The 21,957-nt window shown below is 36.3% G+C and overlaps 2 protein-coding genes across 2 annotated transcripts; one reads left to right on the top strand and one right to left on the bottom strand.

Annotated features, from left to right (window-relative positions):
• The first annotated feature begins 1,023 nt into the window (after window positions 1-1,023).
• LOC144838564 (N-glycosylase/DNA lyase-like) lies at window positions 1,024-21,955 on the top strand. The gene is made up of 5 exons (XM_078693976.1): window positions 1,024-1,184; window positions 19,343-19,997; window positions 20,213-20,407; window positions 20,670-20,720; window positions 21,196-21,955. Exons 1-5 carry the CDS (start codon window positions 1,105-1,107, stop codon window positions 21,328-21,330), a joined length of 1,116 nt encoding a protein of 371 aa, XP_078550102.1. The 5' UTR covers window positions 1,024-1,104; the 3' UTR covers window positions 21,331-21,955.
• On the bottom strand, window positions 3,433-4,704 carry LOC144837043 (uncharacterized). The gene is given in 1 exon segment (XM_078692026.1): window positions 3,433-4,704. A coding segment is annotated over 1 exon segment (1,272 nt).
• Window positions 21,956-21,957: the final 2 nt, after the last annotated feature.

The following is a 21,957-nucleotide window of genomic DNA, read 5'->3' as shown; positions in this document are numbered from 1 at the left end:
AATGTTTTTAAGTGTTTTTTATTATTGTACAAATGGTATATGTAATTTACTCTCAATTCAATGTTTTATATTGCAATGAGTAGAACGAATGAAACCCGCAAATCGAAAAGCCTCGAAATAACTACATACTTGGGACAAGTTTATTGTAGGCCTATACATACATTGCATTACAGTATGTACATTACACAACAATGATACAATTATTTCAATACCACCTTTCCACTGATGTTATTGGATGAAGATAAAGAGCATGGCAAATCATTAAAAATACTGAACTAACTGTTTTTTAATGAACGAGGCCTACCTTCTATATTAACATGGTCGTCACTACTGCGTCCATCTTCTTGCAACCACGCCGTAAAATCATTCTTTCAAAACTGGCGCGATTGCATGCTGACAGATACTGTAAAATGTTTTTCAGTCATAATTATTGTAAACCGTATTCATGTCAATAGATATAGATATCAACCATTAAAAAGCTTGAAGACATTCGGTGATTAGGCACAAAACTGCAAGTTACATATTCCTCCCTACTAGAGGTACCGCACCACCACCACACAACAACACACACACGCGGGCTCAGCCATAGTGGCCAAATCTGGCATAATTATGCCGTCTGGCATAATTTTGACCCATCTGGCATCTAGCATTTATGCTAGGCATAATTTTAGAAAATCTGGCATAATCTGGCATAATTTGAAAAAAGCATTTTTACAGCGAATTGGCATATAATTTGGCATATTTTCGAAAAAATCTGGCATAATTTTGTAAAAATCTGGCATAATTTAGCCAAAAACATGAAGACCTTTTTTTTTTTTTTTTTTGGCTTCCAACCTTTGTGGTAAATAAAACATATCCATACACCGCCCTCTAATACATTGGTTTTGTGCTATTTTGGCCTTAATTGTGCCTGGCATAATCTGGCATAATTTTGTGCTGCCACCTAGCATAATTTGATTTCGATCGCTGGCCACACTGGCTCAGCTGCTGCATGTGACCACCACACCACGGCGGGCGGCAATTGTGTTTGAGTCGTCCACAACAACACATCAAACAAGAAGTCTAGGCCTATTATTCCCAATCACGCACCGCGTACCCTGGAACATGACGAATTGGAAGAGGCTCACGTGTACATTACAAGAATTACGCCTGGATGTTGCTTTAGTTTGTGGTCAGAGTTTCAGGTATGAAGGTCCAAGGATCAACGGGGCATAGGAAGCCCACACTATCTTTACAGATGTAGGGCCTAGGCTAGACCTGACCGGGATGAATTTAGTATGGAACGCCAAACTTGCTTGCATTGTTTATATATTGTATGCATTGTTTAGATGGTGACCTCCGTGGCTTATTCCATTAAAAAAATAGGGGTACATTGCTTAACCGATTTTCTAATCAATTTCTAATCAACTTTCTAGGCTAGTCTACAATTTCTGGACATTGTCATTTTTAAGCATTTCATATTTTTCAAAAAAATTTGCGCTGCGCACTCGCTTTTGCGCACTTTGACCGTACGCAGCTTAGAAATACCTTTTGCACTTGATTATCGTTCTTTATACTTTTTATGATGTATTTCTTTCATTTTTGATAAATTAGGAATGTAAAATAATGACACACTTGCACATCAAACTTTAAAAATTGTGCGCTTGAAAATGGGTTATTTTATTTCAACCACATCCAACAGCGAAAAATCGGCAATTACAGGATGCCTTAAAGATGAACTTGAGTTGAGTATATGATTTTGAGTTTCTGATATTAAAATTACATAATAATTAATATTCTTAACAAAATGGGTGCTTTTTTTTTTTGTGTATGTTTGACAAAAATGTTTAAAAAATAGAATTTAAAATATTATTCTATGCCCCACCCACTGCCGATATTCACCGAAGCGTGAAAATGACCATGACGTCATCTCAGTTTCGCGCATGCAGTCTGTAAATCAATTTGAGCCTTTAGCAAATGGAGATGAGGAAGAAAATATGGAAACTGAGGATTTGAGGGAGAAGCAAAATAGATTACAAAATACTGACTGGTAAATTGAATTGTAACTTTTTTTATACTGTACTGACGTAGGCTACGTGACTCTATCTAGGTTATCTGATTCTAGCATATAAATATAGTCTATAGTACTATAGGGTGACTACAAAATGTCACGGGTCAATGATTTTCCGCTCGAGTTGCTTCTGGTAGACAAGCAAACTCTGAGTACAGCGTGGTCAGTGTGTTTACTGTGTGTTTACGTATAGACAATGGCAGTCGGCACCGCTAGTTCGTCGTTGCCAAACATTGTTTTATCAAAATAACTGATAATTTATCTACAACTGAACGTCGAAGATATCTTCAGAAAATATCAGGTATTGGAAAAGACCCATATTTGATCGATAAAGATGAATTTTCGCACGAAATCGACAGTCTGCCGGACCTCACAGCGATGGATATCATGGCATACTTAATCGCTACGTCAAGCCCATACACAGCTGAAAATTTTCAAGCCTACAAATCTACAGAGGCTTACAATCAATTTGCTAATGGATTTCTGTCGGATATGGGCATTTTTTGTCCCCCACACAGACCAGATTTTAAAGTTGTTAGAGGAGATGTAAGTAATATTGAATTTACTTTGTTGTAGTAGGTCTTCCGCCTCCTCCTAGTTAGTAACTAGGAGGAGGCTAGTAATTATTAGCAGTAGTAGCCTACAGCCTATGCCTTGTGTAAGACTGGGCCTAGCTAGATAGAAGGGATACAATTCTACTACTTATTTATTTAATAATTTTATTAAGTTATAACCTTTTTTGGAGAAAAGCCTATGCCCTTTTTTATGTATGTAAAACCATTATTTTATGGTACAACCATGAAGTTATTTTAATTTATATCCGGACCATGGATGGATAAGCATGGTTAATTACTGATAAGCAGGAAACCGACTAATTGAAATAAACAATTATTAATAGTACTGTATAATTAATAAACACAATGCAATCTTTTATAATGTCTGTAAAGGAATAATATTATTTGTTGTTAATATTATTTTATTGACTATTGTTTTTCATTTTTCAAGGTGTTGCACTCACAGTCGGTTTCTAAGAAACCGTTATCACCTTGGGTTATCTGCAGTGAGTAAAGCTTATTGGATGGAACCAAACCGAAAGTATGTGGTGGCAAAACCAGTGGCTTCAATTGACGTTTCATCAGCAAAGGCCAAAAAAAGAAAACTAGATGAGTCGATTGAGGAGGGCACCCCAGATCCACCAGTTTCAACTACTACAACATCAGTGGAAACACGCACAACGGCTTTCCATGTCATGAATGACCCAGGGCTTGCATTCCTTGTCGAGCAGCTGGCACTGATTGCACCAAAATCTGTAGTCCTGAGTACTTTGCCTAAATACTGTGAGGCATTTGTTCCAGTAGAGGTTGAGGAAAAGTTTCCACCTGTTATGAGCAAGCTGTATGATGCAGAGGCGCTGATGCTTTCGTATCCTGAGCTGTACTGTCTGTTGTCATGTACTCAATTGGTAATGTTGAACTTAAAATTGAGTACTTTTGACGGACACCACCGATGACCCTCTCCACATGAATTCGTAAATGAGCAATTTTTCTTATGGTTTCCACCTCAAGAGCAGACAGCTGTTGTTTTCCCTTCTTAAAAGCAGGAATCTTTGCTTCGCAACCATAAAACCCAGCATCATCTTTTATGTCAAAACCTCGGTCGGCAAGGATGACATCCCCAGGTAGCAGATAATCAAAAAAATCTGACGTCAATGTTATGGTCTTATCTGTACCTCTGCCTCCCCATGCTGCAGACAAATATGAAATTTACCTGCATGGAGTGCAGCCAATTAAAAACTTTACTGTATTGTGGTGCTTGTAGCTGAAAAACAGTTGTGCCCTCGCTTCAAGACTTGAGGGCCGCTCGCAAAAAACCTCAAAACAGTCAATTATTACTGCTACCTTCGACTCCAATGCAATTCGAAATTGCATTGGCATGGTTTTCCACAACACCTCCCTTTCTGGCCATACAATAAGCTCTTGTTCAGCATAGACATGGCATCCAGTCCCGTATTAAAAACTCGACACTGTTGAGTCACTTATATGAAATCGGTACGCAATGTCCTGATTTCTAAGGTTCAGTCTAAGTTTGAACAGTACAATTAGTAACTGCTGGAATCGACTTACTGATGTTCTACTCGGGAATCTTTTTTTAACTAGTTCAAAAACCAACATCAATACTGCAAATGAAGGCAACCCTGTGTAGAAATGAGTTCGCTCATTGTCATTTTTAAAAGTTAACTCTGTTATTGGCGACTCCTGTAACAAGGCCTGTGACTGGGCCTGTAAGACATCTATGTCAGCACAACACATAGTAGAGTTTGGTGTTGATATGTCAACACAGACACATATGTTTTCTACAGGAGAAACATCTTCCATATTAGCCTCACCTAATTGGAGATCTAACAAAACTTCCACAGCAATACATTTCTTTTTTTTTTTCAGTTCTTTTTTGTGACCTTTCGTATCGCTCCTTATCACGTTTTGCGGTGTGATCATCCAGGTCCAGCCTGCCCATGTCTTGAGTTGGAGCCCAACATTAGCGAACGTATGTACACAACGTTGCCCCTCGCGGTACTCGTTCCACAATGTTGTAAGTCTCTCGTTTGCCACCTTGCTGCCTGTTCGTGTTCTTCTCAATTCATCTCTGTATATCATCTCTACATTGATCGATACTGTCGAATTTCTTGGATGGTTACTAAATGTGAACATAAGCCGATTTAAAAAGGCATGTTTAACCGATTTATCATGCACGTCCGATCAGTGTGACAGCGCCCTCCATTTCTCCAATATGCGCCGGGCCCATGTGTGGATCGAGGTTAAGAATCAAACTTTTCAAACGACAAATTACAGTTAATTATCAAACTTAAATAGTAGTATATGAACTGGAACTAAATAATTTGATTTAACTTACCACGTAGACAACGCTGGTCGAGTCCTTCTTACAACAGAGCATATTTTATACTTATAGATACAATAAACCGTGTTAATCAAAACCCGAAAAGTAAGGTTGTGAAGGAGCAGCATACGCAAAGTAAACATACGTAACCAAGTAACTTTGCGCGCCTTTTCAATGGCACATGATTACGCAACTTCAACTATTATCATGATTTGACAAGTGCCTGAAACTTTATTTTTCCTGGTTGAAATGAAATCATTAATAGCAATTACTTTAAAAAAATATTATACTGTATACTGAGATGAAGTGAGGTCATGTCAATTTTTTTTAAATAAGTATGTAAGTATGCTTTGTATTGGAATAGGTTTGTGCACGCTGCATAAGTCCTTTGTACGCTGGACAAAGATTTCTGTGCAATCTATAATACATGTGACCTTTGAATAGTTCTCACTAAAGCAACTCTTGTTTCTTCTTCGTTCCTAGCACCTCCAAATTGGAATTCATACTTGTCCTGCCGCAGCTCTCCATACTGCATCAAGTCGTTTAGTATGTTTTCATTTAACAGCCTAGCTCTATCAGCTTTTTCCACCATGCCTTTGTGATTGTCATCTATGTGCTGCTTCTTATCTTCTGCTAAGGTTTGTGTTCTTTCTGCATCAATTTGTTTGTTTCGCAAACAAGCATTCTGGCCTTTGAAAGTAATCTTCCTTAAATCTGATTTTTTTGAAAGCCATTCCAACGTCTTATTGCATCACTATCTTACTTTCCACACAACTCAAACTGTTTCGGAGTTCGGAGCTGTAATGGTCAGTAATCCAAATACTCTCTCACCACTAATATTATTACTTGTACATGTTCTTTTAACTCATAGCTGGTGGTGTTGTTTACCTTTCTAGAGGGGCTTATCTCTCCCAGTGGCTCTTTGCACTAATGTTGTTAATCTTTTCCATAAAAAACACAGGGGAGCGAAGGGATCTGTTCAACCTGGTAGGATGCGTCTCACTGTCCGGTTCGTTGTGGAACATGTATGGCAGATATCTACAGTGTACCTAGTATATACCTGGTATAACGGTAAGCTGAACCACTATCAGGAGGGATTGAGATTGTGTCAACATGTATTTCCTAATTAAGACTACTGTCTTGAATGAATGTGTCTCGAGGATACAGATGTTTTAGAAATTTCTCGATCTTTTTTGTTTTTATTGCGACGTCACACGATATGTGTGGGTGCGCCGGGGGATGGATCGAGGCTAAGAATCAAACATTTCTTTTAACGACAAATTACAGTTAATTATCTATCTTAAATAGTAGTATATGATGTGGAACTAAATAATTTGACTTAACTTACCACATGGACGATGTTGGTCGAGTCCTTCTTACAGCAGAGCATATTTAGCAGTGATATAATAAAACTTGTTCATCAAAACGCGAAAAGTAAGGTTGTGAAGGAGCATACGCAAAGTAAACATACGTAACGTTGCGCGCCTTTTCAGTGTCACATGATTTTTTTTTTAATATGTATGTATGCAAGTGTTAAAAATAAGAAAAAGAAACATTAATTTGTTAGTATTTTTATAGCCGTCATTAGTTTCTTTCTTCTTTGTTGCTAGCACCTCCAAATTCGAATTCATACTTGTCCTGCCGCAGCTCTCCATACTGCATCAAGTCGTTTAGCGTGTTTTCATTTAACAACCTAGCTCTATCAGCTTTTTCCACCATGCCTTTGCGATTGTCATCTATGTGCTGCTTCTTATCTTCTGCTAAGGTTTGTGGTCTTTCTGCATCAATTTGTTTGCTTCGCAAACCAAGCATTCAGGCCTTTGAAAGTAATTCTTCCTTATCTGATTTTTTTGAAAGCCATTCCGACGTCTTATTGCATTTATGCATTATGTTACTTTTCACATACTGAAACTGGCATTCGAAGCTCACTTTATGTAATGGTCAGTAATCCAAATACTCTCTCTGTCTTGAATGTGTCTCGAGGATACAGATGTTTTAGAAATTTCTCTATCTTTTTTCTTTTTGTTCCGACTTCACACGATGCGCCGGGCCCATTTCCCACGCCTTTCTGTTATGAAAGATGGTTGCACAAGATGACATGTCGGTTGCCTGAAAGCAAACTGTGTTATCCTTTTTAAACTGTCGTGATATTATTACAACTAAATTTCTAATGCGATGATATTCCTATAATGATCATCAATACCTGTAAATCTATTTACAGTATTTCCCGCCAGGAAGTTGATTCTAATTAAGAAAGGTTGCACAAGATGATTCTATATCAGATTGCACCTGTATACTAATGATGATGAAATGCCTAACATCAATATCTGAAGAACCTCTCCATTTGGCAAGTCTTTACATGCAGCAAAGGCATCTTATGGCTCATAAACATGAGTGACCCCCACCAATGATTATTGGTAATAGTAACCAAGAATTTCCTCATTTCTGTCATGGTGGTTTTTTAATTTAAAAGTGTAATATCTGCATTTGCTATTAATTGTTTCTGTGAGCTCGTCTTCTCTCAGCTTAAAGCCAGCAGCGCCAAACTGCTTCTGCTCCTGTAGGATGGTTGATGTGGTTTTTTGTTTTTGGACACAATGGCTTCTTATTTGCCAATTCGCCATTTCCTTTTCAGTAAAAATAACTGACATCAGTGCTTTTAGCAATAAACTTGGCTTTTTTGTCTTTCTTAGAAGGCTTTCGTATGCGCTAACCTCCATGGTGATAGCAATGTGTAATGTAGACCACCTATGGTGATGATTGAACATCTAAAAATTCTTGTGTTACCTTCATATTCCATAGCGTTAGCTGACCCCTCATGATTTACATTGCGCTCCAACTGATGCTATAGTTTCTTCACCATTTCTTCTATCGAACTCGACTTCCTTTGAAGCCATGTTTGCTTGCTTGTTTGCATAATATTTTTCTGAAGAATTTATTACAATGTTAAATGTTTGTTTTATTTGTTCTGATTTGGTATAACTTTTTTGACAATACAGTACAAAGATTGACTTGCTTAAAAATAACAAAAAGTTAAAATACTTCTTAAATGTATGTACATCTTAACAACATGCACATTGAAAGCAATATACACAAAAATAAAATTTTAGATTGTAATCTTATAAAATTTCAATCAAGATAATTTCTGAACACAAATTGAACAGTCTTGTACAGAAGTCAGAGGTCACTCTTTATTTTTTTTAAATGAATTGTTACTTACCCAATGTGTTGTTTTATCATACTTTACCAAGGTTATTTTAACCTGATGTTATAGCTAACACTGTTAGATTATTAATTGATGTTAACCAGCCTCTTCTATCTGTTGTTTGAATACATCTGAGTCCCAGTGATTTTTTCCAAAAATGATAACATTCCTAAAAAAAAATCCATATGCTGATTAACAATTTACAAGGAATTTCTTCAAGCAAAAGAGCAAGTGAATAAGGATGTTGCATGGCAACAATGCTTATGAGCAACTGAAATCTAACCTCGCACTAAGGCAACTTATGAGGAGATATGTGTAAAAATATTGTACACTGGAAATAAACTTATATTACACAATAATAAGTGTTACTGTACAACAACATAATAACTGAATGCAACAGAGCAGATGAGATTGGATGAGAAAGTTTATAAACGTCTATTGAAATCCAGACTGAGTAGTTCACAAATATGTGATACTACTGTACAGTACATTTAAAATTTGTATTATATTGTACACAATGTGGACTGGTCATTGGAATCACATCTCTGAATTATAACCAAATACACAGAGGAGAAACATGAAAAACATTGAGACATGATTACGCAAGGGTTATGACGAGATTGAGTTGAAATTAATCCAGACATGTCATGAAAAAGAAGTGGATAAAATGGATTGTGAAAGAAAGAAATCAAAAAGTGACTACCATACAGATGGTATATGATTAATATATATATACTGGAAGAATGTTAGCTGGAAGTTATCTCTTTCGGACTCCCCAGAAGCATTTGAATAACAGATATTTAGTGGTCAATCGTGTTAAATAACATGCCTCGAAAGTCAAGTCAAAATCATTGTTTAGCTATAACATCAGAGTGACTTAATTTTGGTAAAGTATGATAACACACAAAACAACAGGTTAGTGACAACAGTTTTACCAAAATATAAACAGAAAGAAATGGAATAGAAAAAGAAACAAATATACCATACTCTTTTAAAAGGTTTCAAAAGACCTTTTTATGTTTATCAATATGGAAATTCAGATGAAACATAAAGTGTGCAAAAATTATCCAAATGAGTGATTAAAAATTATTTTTATTATATTTGAATACACCATTTCTCAAAAATATCCTATTTTACATTTTACAAATATCATATCTCGTGGGCTCATGATTTACAAATAAAAAAAAGTTATATTTAATTTAATGACTAAACAACTTTTCCCTGTTCTTCTGTACTTTCTCTTTTTTGGACCCATTTATTATATTCATAGCTGAGCTTGGTATTTGGCGATAGTTTGATTTGCACATGTGGTTCAGTCCTACCTACTGTACACAGAGAAAATTGTATTGTATTTCCGCTGCTTGTGACTTTATTTTCAAAGCACAGTCATGTAGTTCTTTCTGCAGTTTTTCAGCCACTTTTGATTGGATGCAGTAAAAAAAAGTGAATCCGTTTGCAGATGCAGCATCTATCTAGTTGCTCATTCATATGGCCTGTTTCTGCTGCAACTGCTTAAAATATGGTATAAAAATACAGTATAAAATACGGTATATTCTATACCATATTTTTTAGTACCCCGTTTCTGCTAAAAAATACTTGGGTGGTCGTGTTAAAATTCATCCTTTTACCTAAACTGTACGTGAGCCGGAAGTCTGTGTTTGACCCAAGTATCTGAGCGTGCACACTGTAACTCCACTCTCGTGGAATTTCCCACTCGAAATCTCGATCTCCACATATTTTCCGCTTTCCACTTAGTTATTTTTTTGCAATGTTGTACGGCTTTCGCAGGCTCTTCAGCTTTGAGTTTACTTGTTTTAGAGACCTATTCCGTAATTCTGCTTTATTTTTAGTTTTACACCTCACTTTCTACTACTTTGTACCTGGTTCTGATCCATTAGGTAATGAGGGGCAGCTACTGTATGGCCCGATCTTCTAATATTCTGTCCAAAACCTCGTAATGGGGACAAGCAATTCTGTCCCTCCCAGACTCCGAGTTATTTTTTTTGCCATGTTGTACTGCTTTCGCAGGCTCTTAGCTTTGAGTTTACTTGCTTTGGAGACAAGTCTATTCAATAATCCTGCTTTATTTTGTTAGAAATGTCTTTATAAATGTGGTTGTCCCTTTTATTGCCTTTTAGTTGTCCGGAAATTTTAACTTCCCCTCACAAATTTATAGTAAATACCATAACGTCTTCGCTCCACATTTTCGCCGAATAAACCTATATACTATACATAAAATCAAATCACAACACGATGTTGACCTCATGTCACAGGTAAAAAAATATAGGGCATTTTTTATTGGCAGCAGAAAAGGGTACAGAAAATACGGTAAAGATTTGTAAATACTGTATTTTATCCACAAATTTGGTGGGGAAAATATGTATACAAAATACGGTATTTTTTTGTGACCGCCATTTCCGCTTCCAGAAATATACCGTATATATATACGCTATTAAAAAAATACCGTATTAAATACGGTAGTTACTTGGCATTAGAAACTGGGATTTGAAACTCAAGTCAATGGCTAATGAATACATCGATGTGTCATAGCTTTTAGCATCATCCTCGTATGTCTCTCCATTGCCTGTCTCTTCTTTCCTCTGTTATATCGATTTCAAATTATTTTAAAAATTGATGATACTAATACTAATAGCCTCTAAAAACTGCTTCATCATTTTATTGAAAAGACTAAATTCAGTTTTGCTTGGGTTACTGTAAAGATTGATTGTCTCTGTGATCTTTCAATGACAATTTTCTGGAAAGACCCAATTCCATCAAAGCTAACATCTTTCACTGAACAAGTCTTTGCATTTCCGTTCTGACAGTTTTTATTACGGTCAGAATTTATTAGATGTTGAATTCATGCAGATCAACCACAATTGGTGTAACGAAAAAACCAATGTGTTCTGTTGAACACATCCATCATTTCCTGATGACTGGAGGATCAACTTCTACGACTGGAGGATCAACTCCGACGACTGGAGGATCAACTCCAACGACTGGAGGATCAACTCCGACGACTGGAGGATAATAATAAGTAGATAATAAGAAGTCCTCAATCGTATCATTCGTCTTCTGGGATTGTTCATAAATTGTTATTTAATAATAAGAAATGTTCAAATAAATTGTGAATGTTTTATTTTTTTTCCATTTTCCACTACCGAGTCTACCATCAGTTGCCTTTATGCTGTATGCAGTTACCTCTGTTCCACTCTTTATTAGCTTGCAGTAAGTCTATAAAAATATTAAAGTTCTCGCCTAACAGTTAACCTCCTAGAAGAAAACACAACCTCTAAAACTTCCTGGTCTAGGCAAATTTTCTTAAAACATTCTGTTAATGCAATACATTCCAGGTCATTTACTCTCTTCCTTGTAAATTCACCTGCCGCGTGACAACAGCAACATTCCTACAGCATATGCCTACAATTGCCACAATGGCACCATTCGGTTGTATCCAACCTGCTAGGCCTTGGTGGCTACAGCTTAGCCTGTTGTTGATGTTCTTTTTTTAAAGTACTATCTGCAGAACGAACAGTGTACGGTTCAAATGCATAATCATTTCCTACTCTGTAACACAGGGTCATATCGCCACAGCTTCTTTCTGCTTCACCACGCGCTTATAATAAATGAAACTTTTATTGTTTAAGGGACAAACAATTATATTTCATATTTTTTTAACCCTTTAACATTGTTTACAGTTTATAAAATATATGGTTAAAAAATTGTGTACTTATTGGGACTAAAACCCTATTGTTGCCGGAACATGAAAGCAGCTCATAGCCACCACCTTCTGTAAGCTTTGGAAAAACCTCCATCATTACTTCCTTCAGCTTGGATGGTGACATATTAGAATGCTTGATTGACATAACCTTTTCACCAAGATCAGCATCTGCCAACGCCTGCTTTTCGGCCATGGTTGGCGCATGTTCCATTTCAGGATTTGCCAAACAGATTACCTTTGGTCCATGAGGTGTCACCATAACTTTGTGCTTTTCTTTTTTTACCAAAACCTTGGTTTTTTGTTTCCCGATTGCCTATTATTGCAGATAACAGGGTGCCTAGGAAAAATACGAGTATTTACTATCAAAGTGAAATAAACATACATGCTAGGTCTAATGTTAATTGCAATATCTGTGCATTAGGTTGTCCAAAGTCAATTTTTCATGTGACAAACAGTATGGTTGGTCTCAATGGATTTAAAGCTATAGAGACCTGTACCACTCTCTCCTTTCCTGACACACCCTACATCTTTGTGTAATTGTAATTATTTATTCTGTCTAAGTTTGACTGGTGACATGTTCATCCCATCCGCTTAGACCGTGGTGCCTTTCTCTTTAATCTGCTTGCCAGTTTCCATTGTTACGGTGGTGGTGATCATTTCTTCATTCTCTTTAAGGAAGTTGTGTAAAATTAAATTTCAAAATCAGTTTTCTGCAATTCTGGTCTTCCAGACCTTCACAGAAATTTTCGAAGTTTTAATTACAACTCTTTATTTCAAGTTTTAATTACAATTTTTTATTTCAAGTTTTAATTCCAACTCCTACATTTTCATAAAAATCGAGATTATAAAGTACACCTTCTCCCTGTAATCTTAAGGCAGATGATGACTAGTGCCACTTTTATTTTACTCACATCTTCTTCAAGTCGGATACTTCTAGCATGAATTTCCTCTATCCTTTCCTGTGACATTCCACACTTGATTTGTCATTGCTGTGTGAAAATTTTATTGTTGGCAATTCTGTAAATGTTGTTATTGGGATGCTGGTGGTTCGGCTAATTTGATGGCTTGTTCAGAGCCTAAACCTGTCCATTTGTGTTGCTGCATCCTTTTTTTCCTGTTGTAACATACAACAATCACAACATGTCTATCTATGATCCGAATTTGGCTGTATGCCCCGGACTCTCCATTCTGGTATCCCCACCTAAAAAGAACATTTGTCATTACTGTAGTTTTAGATATTCTTAAAGTTTCCAAACATTCACAATACTTGGCTGCAGATATTGTTCTTGATGGCGATAATATGTCCGTTCCGATATTGCACATACCCTACATCTTTGTGTAATTGTAACACAGGTCCCTGTTAGTGGCAAGCAGTGCATGTACCAAACAAACCTAGCAGCTGAGATTCGAAGACAATGTACTTTCGTTTGTCTACAGGACCCATGGATTTAGATGTATCACTGTCACCAGGGGCGGATTCTTTCGGGTCTCATCATTCGGAATATAATATAAAGTCATTCTATAGTAATTGTTAAATGTCTGAAAGAAATGAATATACATATATATTTGGAGAAATGAAAAAAAGTAATTGCAAAGAATGGTGAAATTAAACCCGATAATTTAATAATTATATTGCAGTATTTTTGAATGGCAGTCACATATAGTGCAGTCATTTAATTTTGTTTGTAAATGGAATGTCCAAAGCTTATTATAAAACTTAACTTAATGTTATTATACATACCTCTACAGACATTGACGTTGTCGACTCTATCCGCTTGACATTTTTATATTCGGTTACCAAAACGATACTCGCTTGTATCTTTTGGTCCATGACCAGCTCTATGGACGTGTGGGTTCCCCACAAAGATAGACCCACCGTGTTTGTCCCATCTGTTAGTTGGATGTCAATTATCAATGTTATTGATTATAAATTGAAGTGGTATAATAAACACAATCTTCATGGTAGACCATGCAAGCGATTGATTTTGCACAACCAAACTGATTCGCGGTCTTGTTGAATGGCATTCCAGTGGATAGTCTGTGCAACGTCATTGCTACTCTCTATTCTGCAGAAAATGTGGAACCGTTGTTGTTGGATCAATATAGTTTCCATTTTTACGGTGGTGGTGATCTTTCTTTCATTCTCTTTAAGGAACCTTTGAGAATAAAAACCTTACTTTGTTAGAAGGTGAAGATTGCAGTTCAACTGGTTAATTTCAGTCTCCCACCTCTCTTCTTTGATCGTAGTATTGTTTAAATAGAGTTTCATTTGGTGGCAAATGACCAGTCATTAGCGTTAGTTGATTAATGCAGGTATTACTAACCGGATACCAACTGTGCTGCATTTCTATATCATGTGGGAGATTTCTTTCTTTTTGCCTCTTGCCATCGGACGTGCTGGACACTCCAACTTTAATTACATTTCAACTTTATATATTTTTACATTTTTATATTATATATGGTATACTAAAAGAGTACTAAATTTAAAGTACAAGCTTCTGGGGTATTGTCCTGGCTATGCACCTACCACAATGTCTAATCCAGCTTTCAATGTCTGCACTCATTCGGGGCCTGTCTCTTGCCAACGCCAGCGTTCGCTCAACACCAAGATGACCTAATTCGTTGTGAAGTCCCTTTATAGCTGGATTGGTTGTACATCTGTATAAAATAGCATTACGAAGTTGAAGCTTTCCAAACTCTCTAAGAATAAGTCATTCATCGGGTAACCCTATCGAGGAGTCTGGTTTCTTACCCATTTTGACATAATTTATGACTTGTTTGATGATTGGATCTTTCTGCTGTATGTTCGTCCAATCAATATATAAGTGGAATAGTGTCGGATGAATTGACAGATGGAGTGTTGATGGATACACCATATTGTAGGAAAAGAGCGCTCATCATACAGTATCACGAGAACACAGCTTTACCTTTTAACCTAGCCTCAAGATTACAGAGTCTTGTTGTTCTTCATACTGTCGGTTGGGTTTGATGTCATGAGGTCTGCAGGACAGAGCATTGGCGTCAATGTTTAATTTACCTGGTTTGTAGTGAATAGAAAGTACATATGTGAGAGGGTTACTATCAGTCATCACTCGTGTACCACAAGCCATGTATAGGTAATCTTTAAATTTATCTGTAACCGCCCACTTTAAAGCGAGAAATTCAAGTTTGTGAGCAGGATAGTTCTTTTCACTATGAGATCCTCGGCTACCACTATGATCTAAGCCGTCCCTACAAACATCAATATGCAGGACGAATGGTTTAGACAGGTCTGCTAAGCAAGTAGTCATTAGTAGTTGGATCAGGTGCTTTTTTAGGTTGACAATCAAAATCCCATTCATGACGAGGAAATACTTGTGACCTAAGTTTCATCTTATCGAGGACCTGCCTCTTATAATCTGGGGTAACCGGCCCCCACTTGAAAGGAAGACTAGTATGAAAGTGTCTATGAATATTTGGTTTGTTACAGTTTGACAAAAAGCTTTATGAGAGTTGTCATGCTCAGGTTGGTGATGACATGATTCCGGAAGAAACACATCGGCTACAGGGCACCTTGGCGTCTACATGACTGGAAACAATTTTTGAATAAACTCCCCTGGAGATGAAAAAAAAGGGAGTCGTCCCTCTCTGGCTGCCGCGCTGGCTGTCCCACATGTTGGTGACTGAAAACTTCCTCGGAAATACTGACCCTGTGGTGGATAATACTAGCCAAACTGCTGTTTGGCCCATCTGTTAGTTGGATGTAATGTTTTAAATAGTCCTGTGATTGATCACAGGAAACTTTGGCATTAGTACAGCTTCAATAGCTTCGCAAACTTCATGGTAGACCATGCAAGCAGTTCGATATGGTGTTTTATTCTGTATAAGTTTGTATTATTATATAACATGTGGTTAAAAAAAAAATCAACGGCAAATTATTGAAATAATGGTGGCTAGATCTTAATGACAACGATAAAGCAAAAGGCAGAAAAAACTAAATATAAACACAGGGTAAAACATTTAAAATTGTATATAAAAGTAAAACTTACTAATGACAATCTTTCAACCTACTTCCCGCTCTGTTGTTTGGCAGATAATGCGATCCAAGCTTGGGGCGCCATCAACAGCTCCTTGCAAATTCGAGGCCTTCCCTGGCAGTAAGAAGACCTTGACGAATGCTTAAAGGCGCTGGAGCGTCCCGTTATCAGTGGAGACAGTGGTTGGCAACGGTCAAGGGGCTGTAGCGAGTGTGGTTCCTGTGGACGCTGGGTGGCATCCTACGTGAGTTTTTTTCTTGGCTGGTCTTTGCGCTTGTCCGTGTACCTGGATCTCCGAGTAGCGATATCACATTCTTAGCCAGGAGCCTGTTCCACAGGTTCTTTTAGGTGGAAGTCAGCATTGGTAAATTGTTTCGATATTATCGAAATTGTAGAGGAATACTGCTCAAAAAGATACCAACTACTGTTATGAATTGCATATTCATTCTACAATTCCAATAAATTTTACAATTAGGTTCTTTTTATCAATTCAAACTTCAAAAACATAATATATTATTAAATTTCCAAAAACAATTCAATTTTATATTCTCTTCTCTGTAATACTTGGTTATGCTAAATAGTTTCAGATTGTAATTTGTATTCTTTTTACAATTCTACTAAATAGCAGATTCAAATAAAAGTGATCTTTAAATCAGTGTATTTACAAATAGCTAAATAATAAACACATCCCCCTTGTGGAATGTAACATATGTATTGGGCCTAGCAAAACAAGAATGTAACATGATCTATTGGGCCTAGCAAAACAAATTAGGACCGACTACTATACAAGCTATTATTATTATTAAACATAATATATAGATCGTATTTATTGTTTAAATCGGCAATTTTATAGCGTGTCATGTGACCATTTATATTATGACTTCTGATTCAAAGACATCCAGTCTCACATTCGGTGACAGCGGCCTCACTTCAACGGCACCATCCTCCGCTATGCTGTGTTGTTGGCATACACTATTTCCTGGCGGCGTGGTAGGGCTACAGGGCCTTTTTTAATTTGGTGGGTTCTTTGGCCTAGCACCACCACTTGATTTCAGCTGCTTATTTGTTTGTTTTTTCAATGCTTGTATTTGTGGTCTGGAACTTTAAAAAAAAAAAGTACTGCCTCCCTGCTGTCTCCATCTCCGTCATCTTACATGAGAACTTGTTGGGGCTAACCAGTCAGAATGCTTTGAATTCCAGTCCATATTCCAATGCAAATCATGTGACGAGGAATGGCGCCGAATTCCTTGGGCTATGAAACTCAAAAATAAATACGAAATAAACAGTTCAGTTATAAGGGATCTTGAATAAGAGCTCATGTTCAGTAATATTAAGAAAATGCGAAGGCAATGCTAAGTAGGTTTCGCGCGAAAATCACGGTAGTCGTAGTAGAACAATGGGTGGTCGCGGTACAGCACCTGTGGAATCCAACGCTGTTTGTCCAGGCTTAACACGCGTCGTAAAATATTACATCAAGAATTCAATAAAACCGATAACACATAAAAAGCTTAAAAAGGTTAAAAACAGAGAGAGTTAAAACATGTTTAAAATTTTTGAGGAGCGATTCGAGCACACGTCCGCACGGTAGCGCAGTCAACACCAAGCTCCACATCCTATCGAACGAACACACAATTTATTATTTTCTTGCCTTTTGTTATTACTTTTTGCGTCTACTCTTAGCTTCAAAATGAAACACTGTATGGTATAGTGCCATAACAAGTCACAGAGATATCAATCAAGTGAGGTTAATCTCCATTCGTCGCTCTGTTGCTGGGGCCTAGCCTAGGCCTAGTCTGATTTCGCCGTCGGCAGTTTGTGATGATTGTATGGGCCTAGGTTCTGGTTCAAACGCATAATAATGTCTTTCTGGTCTAGGCATACGATTAAATCATAGAGGTAATTTATACCTCCATGATTAAACATTGCAGTTTGATCCGTCTATATTTTAAAATAACTACGCAAAACAATCTTAATCTTAGAAAACATATATGTATAATTTTTCTGAAAAACATCAACAAATGCTATCTGGGGGGGGGGATAGTTCAAATTACAAACCTTTTTCCCTATTCATTTGCCTGTAAATTGAAAAAAAAAACGATGCGTTTTCAAAAAATCTTTATATATATAAGTAATATGTTTTTCAGAATAACCATGCAGCATACAACAAATTTAAAAAATACCTTAATTTAGATGAAAGTAATGTTTATTATGAACTGAATAAAATAAAAATTTGAATTTAAAATGTTAATCTTTTTAAGATGTTAATGATGGGTGATGATGGAGGAGAACCATTTTAATTAATAATAAGGTAGGCCTACCCCGTCCAGTTTTTATGTGAAAATCGTTTCACAAGATGCCATCATCTACAGAATTTGAGAGCCAATCAGAATCAATTCCTATAAACCGCGTCATGCATCGTAATCGCAAGGAAAAACGCGATTATGACATTTTTTTTATCGATGTTAGTTTTTGGTCAACTGATTGGAACGTAAGCGGAATCGTAAGAAAACAACGCAATCGTAAGCGGAAGGAAGTCTTACATTGAATGGAAACCAGGCTTTACCAATGCTTATATAGTGACTGAAAATCTCTGCAACTATACACACACAGCTATTTTAAATCAAAACTAAATGTTGTGCTCCTCCAAAGCAAATAATGTTTACAACAGGGGGTTGTGTTTACAACACCACCCACTGTTTTATCCACCCTAGGGACATGTATACAACAATATAAATCACCAAGAACATCATCAAGTAAATCCTGTAACTTACCTCAATGCACACCTCCAGCTGCACTTTTTTCTTCACTGAGCCCGGTCGCCATTTCCTGGGCTATTTATACCAAATTTTCGTGGTGGGAATAATCTTCCATATTAGGAGTATTAATTTCCAAATACAGTGTAGCACACCAGGTGTGGAATCTTGAGTGTAATATAAAACAAAACAGCAATTTCATAGCGTCAGGTGCAGTTTATTTGACGTACTGTATGGTATTGAACAAGGTACAGTAGTATCCAATAAGGTATAATGTCCAATAAGGTATTTAAACAACAAGGTCTGTGACATGGTATGATATTACTTAACAATGCTCTCTCCTAGCCAAGCTTAGCTTACTTATAGTACCTGGCTATGCAGATTTGATACAGGTGGATCAAAAACAATAGAACAGGAACAAAAGAAAAAAGGGACCTTCTTAACAATTCAAGAAATTAAAATCTAACCTAAACAAGGGATCTTCTTCAAAAAGTACATATTTTAACCTGGATAGTAGAAATTGCAGCAGATTTGTAAGAGTATTCCAATGCAAAATTCTTGCTGCAAAAGTGACCTGTGCAGTTAAAAAAACAGCGTTTCAGCGGTTAAATGAGCACTCTACTGGCCGAATGTTAGCTGGAATCAAATATATATTCGCTGGTGGTGGTAATAATTGTTTTCTTTCATTAATTTTTTTTTCAGATGGAAAGAAATCAAACCAGGTGTTTTCCGCAGTGTCTTGGCTGGTGGCGTCTGGACGTTAACACAGACCAATGAAGGTGACATCCTATATGAAGTTAACCGACCAGAAACATCAAAACACAAACTGTCTAACAAACGCAGAAGTACCACACATGCAACGACAACGACCAAATTTCAACTTACAGACGAAGATATTCTTAAAGATTACTTTCAATTGAACACATCGTTGGAAGATTTATACGATCAATGGTCCAAAGCTGATTCCAACTTTTCAAAGATTGCTTCAAAGTTTGTTGGTGTCCGAACACTACGCATAGACCCAACAGAAAACCTATTTTCATTCATTTGTTCATCAAACAACAACATCTCTCGCATTACTGGTATGGTTGAAGCAATGTGCACCAATTATGGAGACATGCTGATGGAAGTTGACGGAGAAAAGTGGTATTCTTTTCCAGATGCAGCCAGCCTTACTGGGCCAGATGTTGAAACGAAGCTTAGGAAGCTAGGATTTGGATACAGAGCTGGTTACATCAGCAGCTCAGCTGATTTCATAATGCAGAACGGCGGAACTGAATGGGTGAAATCTTTAAGAAACGTTACATATGCTGAAGCTAAGGAATCACTATTGAAACTTAAGGGCGTCGGACCAAAGGTTATTTATAATTGTTATCAATTTTACATATACTTCAGAATCTTTTAGCTAAAATCCAGATTGCAGTTTACAAAGGACTAGACAAAGGGGTAGATTCAGCACAATAGACAAATTATAATTTAGACCAAATTTAATAACAAAGTACACCAAAAGAATTACGCAGAACTTTTTTCATCATCCATTTTATTTTTTATACTTTTCATCTTTTACTACAGGTAGCAGATTGTGTGTGTTTGTTTTCATTGGACAAGACTGAATGTATCCCGGTTGATACCCATGTATGGCAGATTACTGCACGCGACTACATGCCCAAGTTGACGAAAACAAAATCATTAACAGCCAAAGTCTATCAGGAAATAGGGAACTGTTACAGGCAGCTGTTTGGACAATATGCAGGATGGGCGCACTCTGTAAATATTCTATCTTTAATTATTTTCCATGCAAAATTATTGTGATCCCCCAAAAATATGAATACTAAAACACCACATTATACAGATACAAACACAGGACGTATTGGCTCAGAGTACCATTAATTGTTGGCGGTACTCACTTTGTACCACAAGTTAAAATTCTAAGCGTGACCTTGTGTTGGATTGGAAACTGCAAGACTAGCACTGCATGTAGATAATCCATATATGAAAAACATTTATTTATTTGTTTATTATTTTTTAGGTTCTTTTCAGTGCTGATCTTCGAAAATTCAAAGAACTTCAAGAAAAACAGGTAAATGTATTACATTGTTTAACACAGTACTGTACTTGATTTTTCTAGGAAACTATTATGGCGCCCTCTTCCACTATGTGGAATAAATGCAATAAAGAGAGGGCAGCACTCTAAAAAGTTTCATTCTGCAGAATTTTAAAACGTAATAGAACTTTTCTTTTGGCAGTCTAAGGAGTGTGTAGTAATCTGAAATATCTTGCCTATAATCCAATTTTGGTCATCTTTACGCTACATTTGGTTGGATTTCTGCATATCAAGAAGAAAATTCTTGGTTGAGACCAGTTTTTTTTCTTCATCCTCATCTCTGTTTATAAAAGAATTAACTATTCACTATAATATCTCTATGGTAAAATTAATACTTTTAATATTTAATAAATTTGTTTACATATTTCCATTTTTATACCTATACCTTATATTTTGAGTTATTTTTATAAACTATATTTTATTTATAAATTATTGATTTTTCTCATGGAAGCATGAACCTGGATTAGAAATTAAGAGAGAACATGGTTCAACTACTGAAAAGCAGAAAAATCGTAAAAGGCAGGCAAGGAAATTGGTAAAAACCGAGAAAGAAGTTGCAAAGAGAATCAAAACCGAGATAGAATAAAGGGAAATATTTTGACAGAAAAAAAAACTGAAAATTAAAAACTAAATATAGAAAATTATTTCCTGTGGGATAATCTGGATTTATGACGGAAATGGGGAAACAGGAAAAAGGGAAGTCATTGAGGTTCAAGCCAGACCAGGAATTTTGTTGTTATTACTAATTTGAGTGACAGGATGCTTGCTTTAAAGGATCTCTTCCGATTTAAATGTTGGTCAAGTGTGTTGCTTTCCTGAACACTGCTTTATTTATACTGGAAATAGCCATTTGTGATAACATATAAAAATGGATTGATGGTTATTAATATTAGGTAGATAATCAATATTAATTAATATTTCAACATTATCATATATTTTTTATTATGTCAAGTTCAATAAAAAATGTATTCATTACTGGTATGAACAGTAACAGAAAAACAAACAAATAAGAAATAATCAAGTACTTTGCTTTACTTTTTTTAAAGTAAATCAAATAAACATTTTCTTGCAATCAGTTAGCAAAGCAGGGTAAAATATTAGCGTTATTAACATTTTAATATCATTGTAAATCATGAGATAATTTTACTTGTTATTGCTACTTTGTTGTTTTATAAATAAACCTTTATAAGCAGATATTTTAACACGAGAAATA

The sequence above is a fragment of the Antedon bifida genome, chromosome 3, assembly GCF_963402885.1.
Source record: "Antedon bifida chromosome 3, ecAntBifi1.1, whole genome shotgun sequence".
Lineage (NCBI taxonomy): Eukaryota > Metazoa > Echinodermata > Crinoidea > Comatulida > Antedonidae > Antedon > Antedon bifida.
This window is presented reverse-complemented; position numbering and strand designations above follow the sequence as displayed.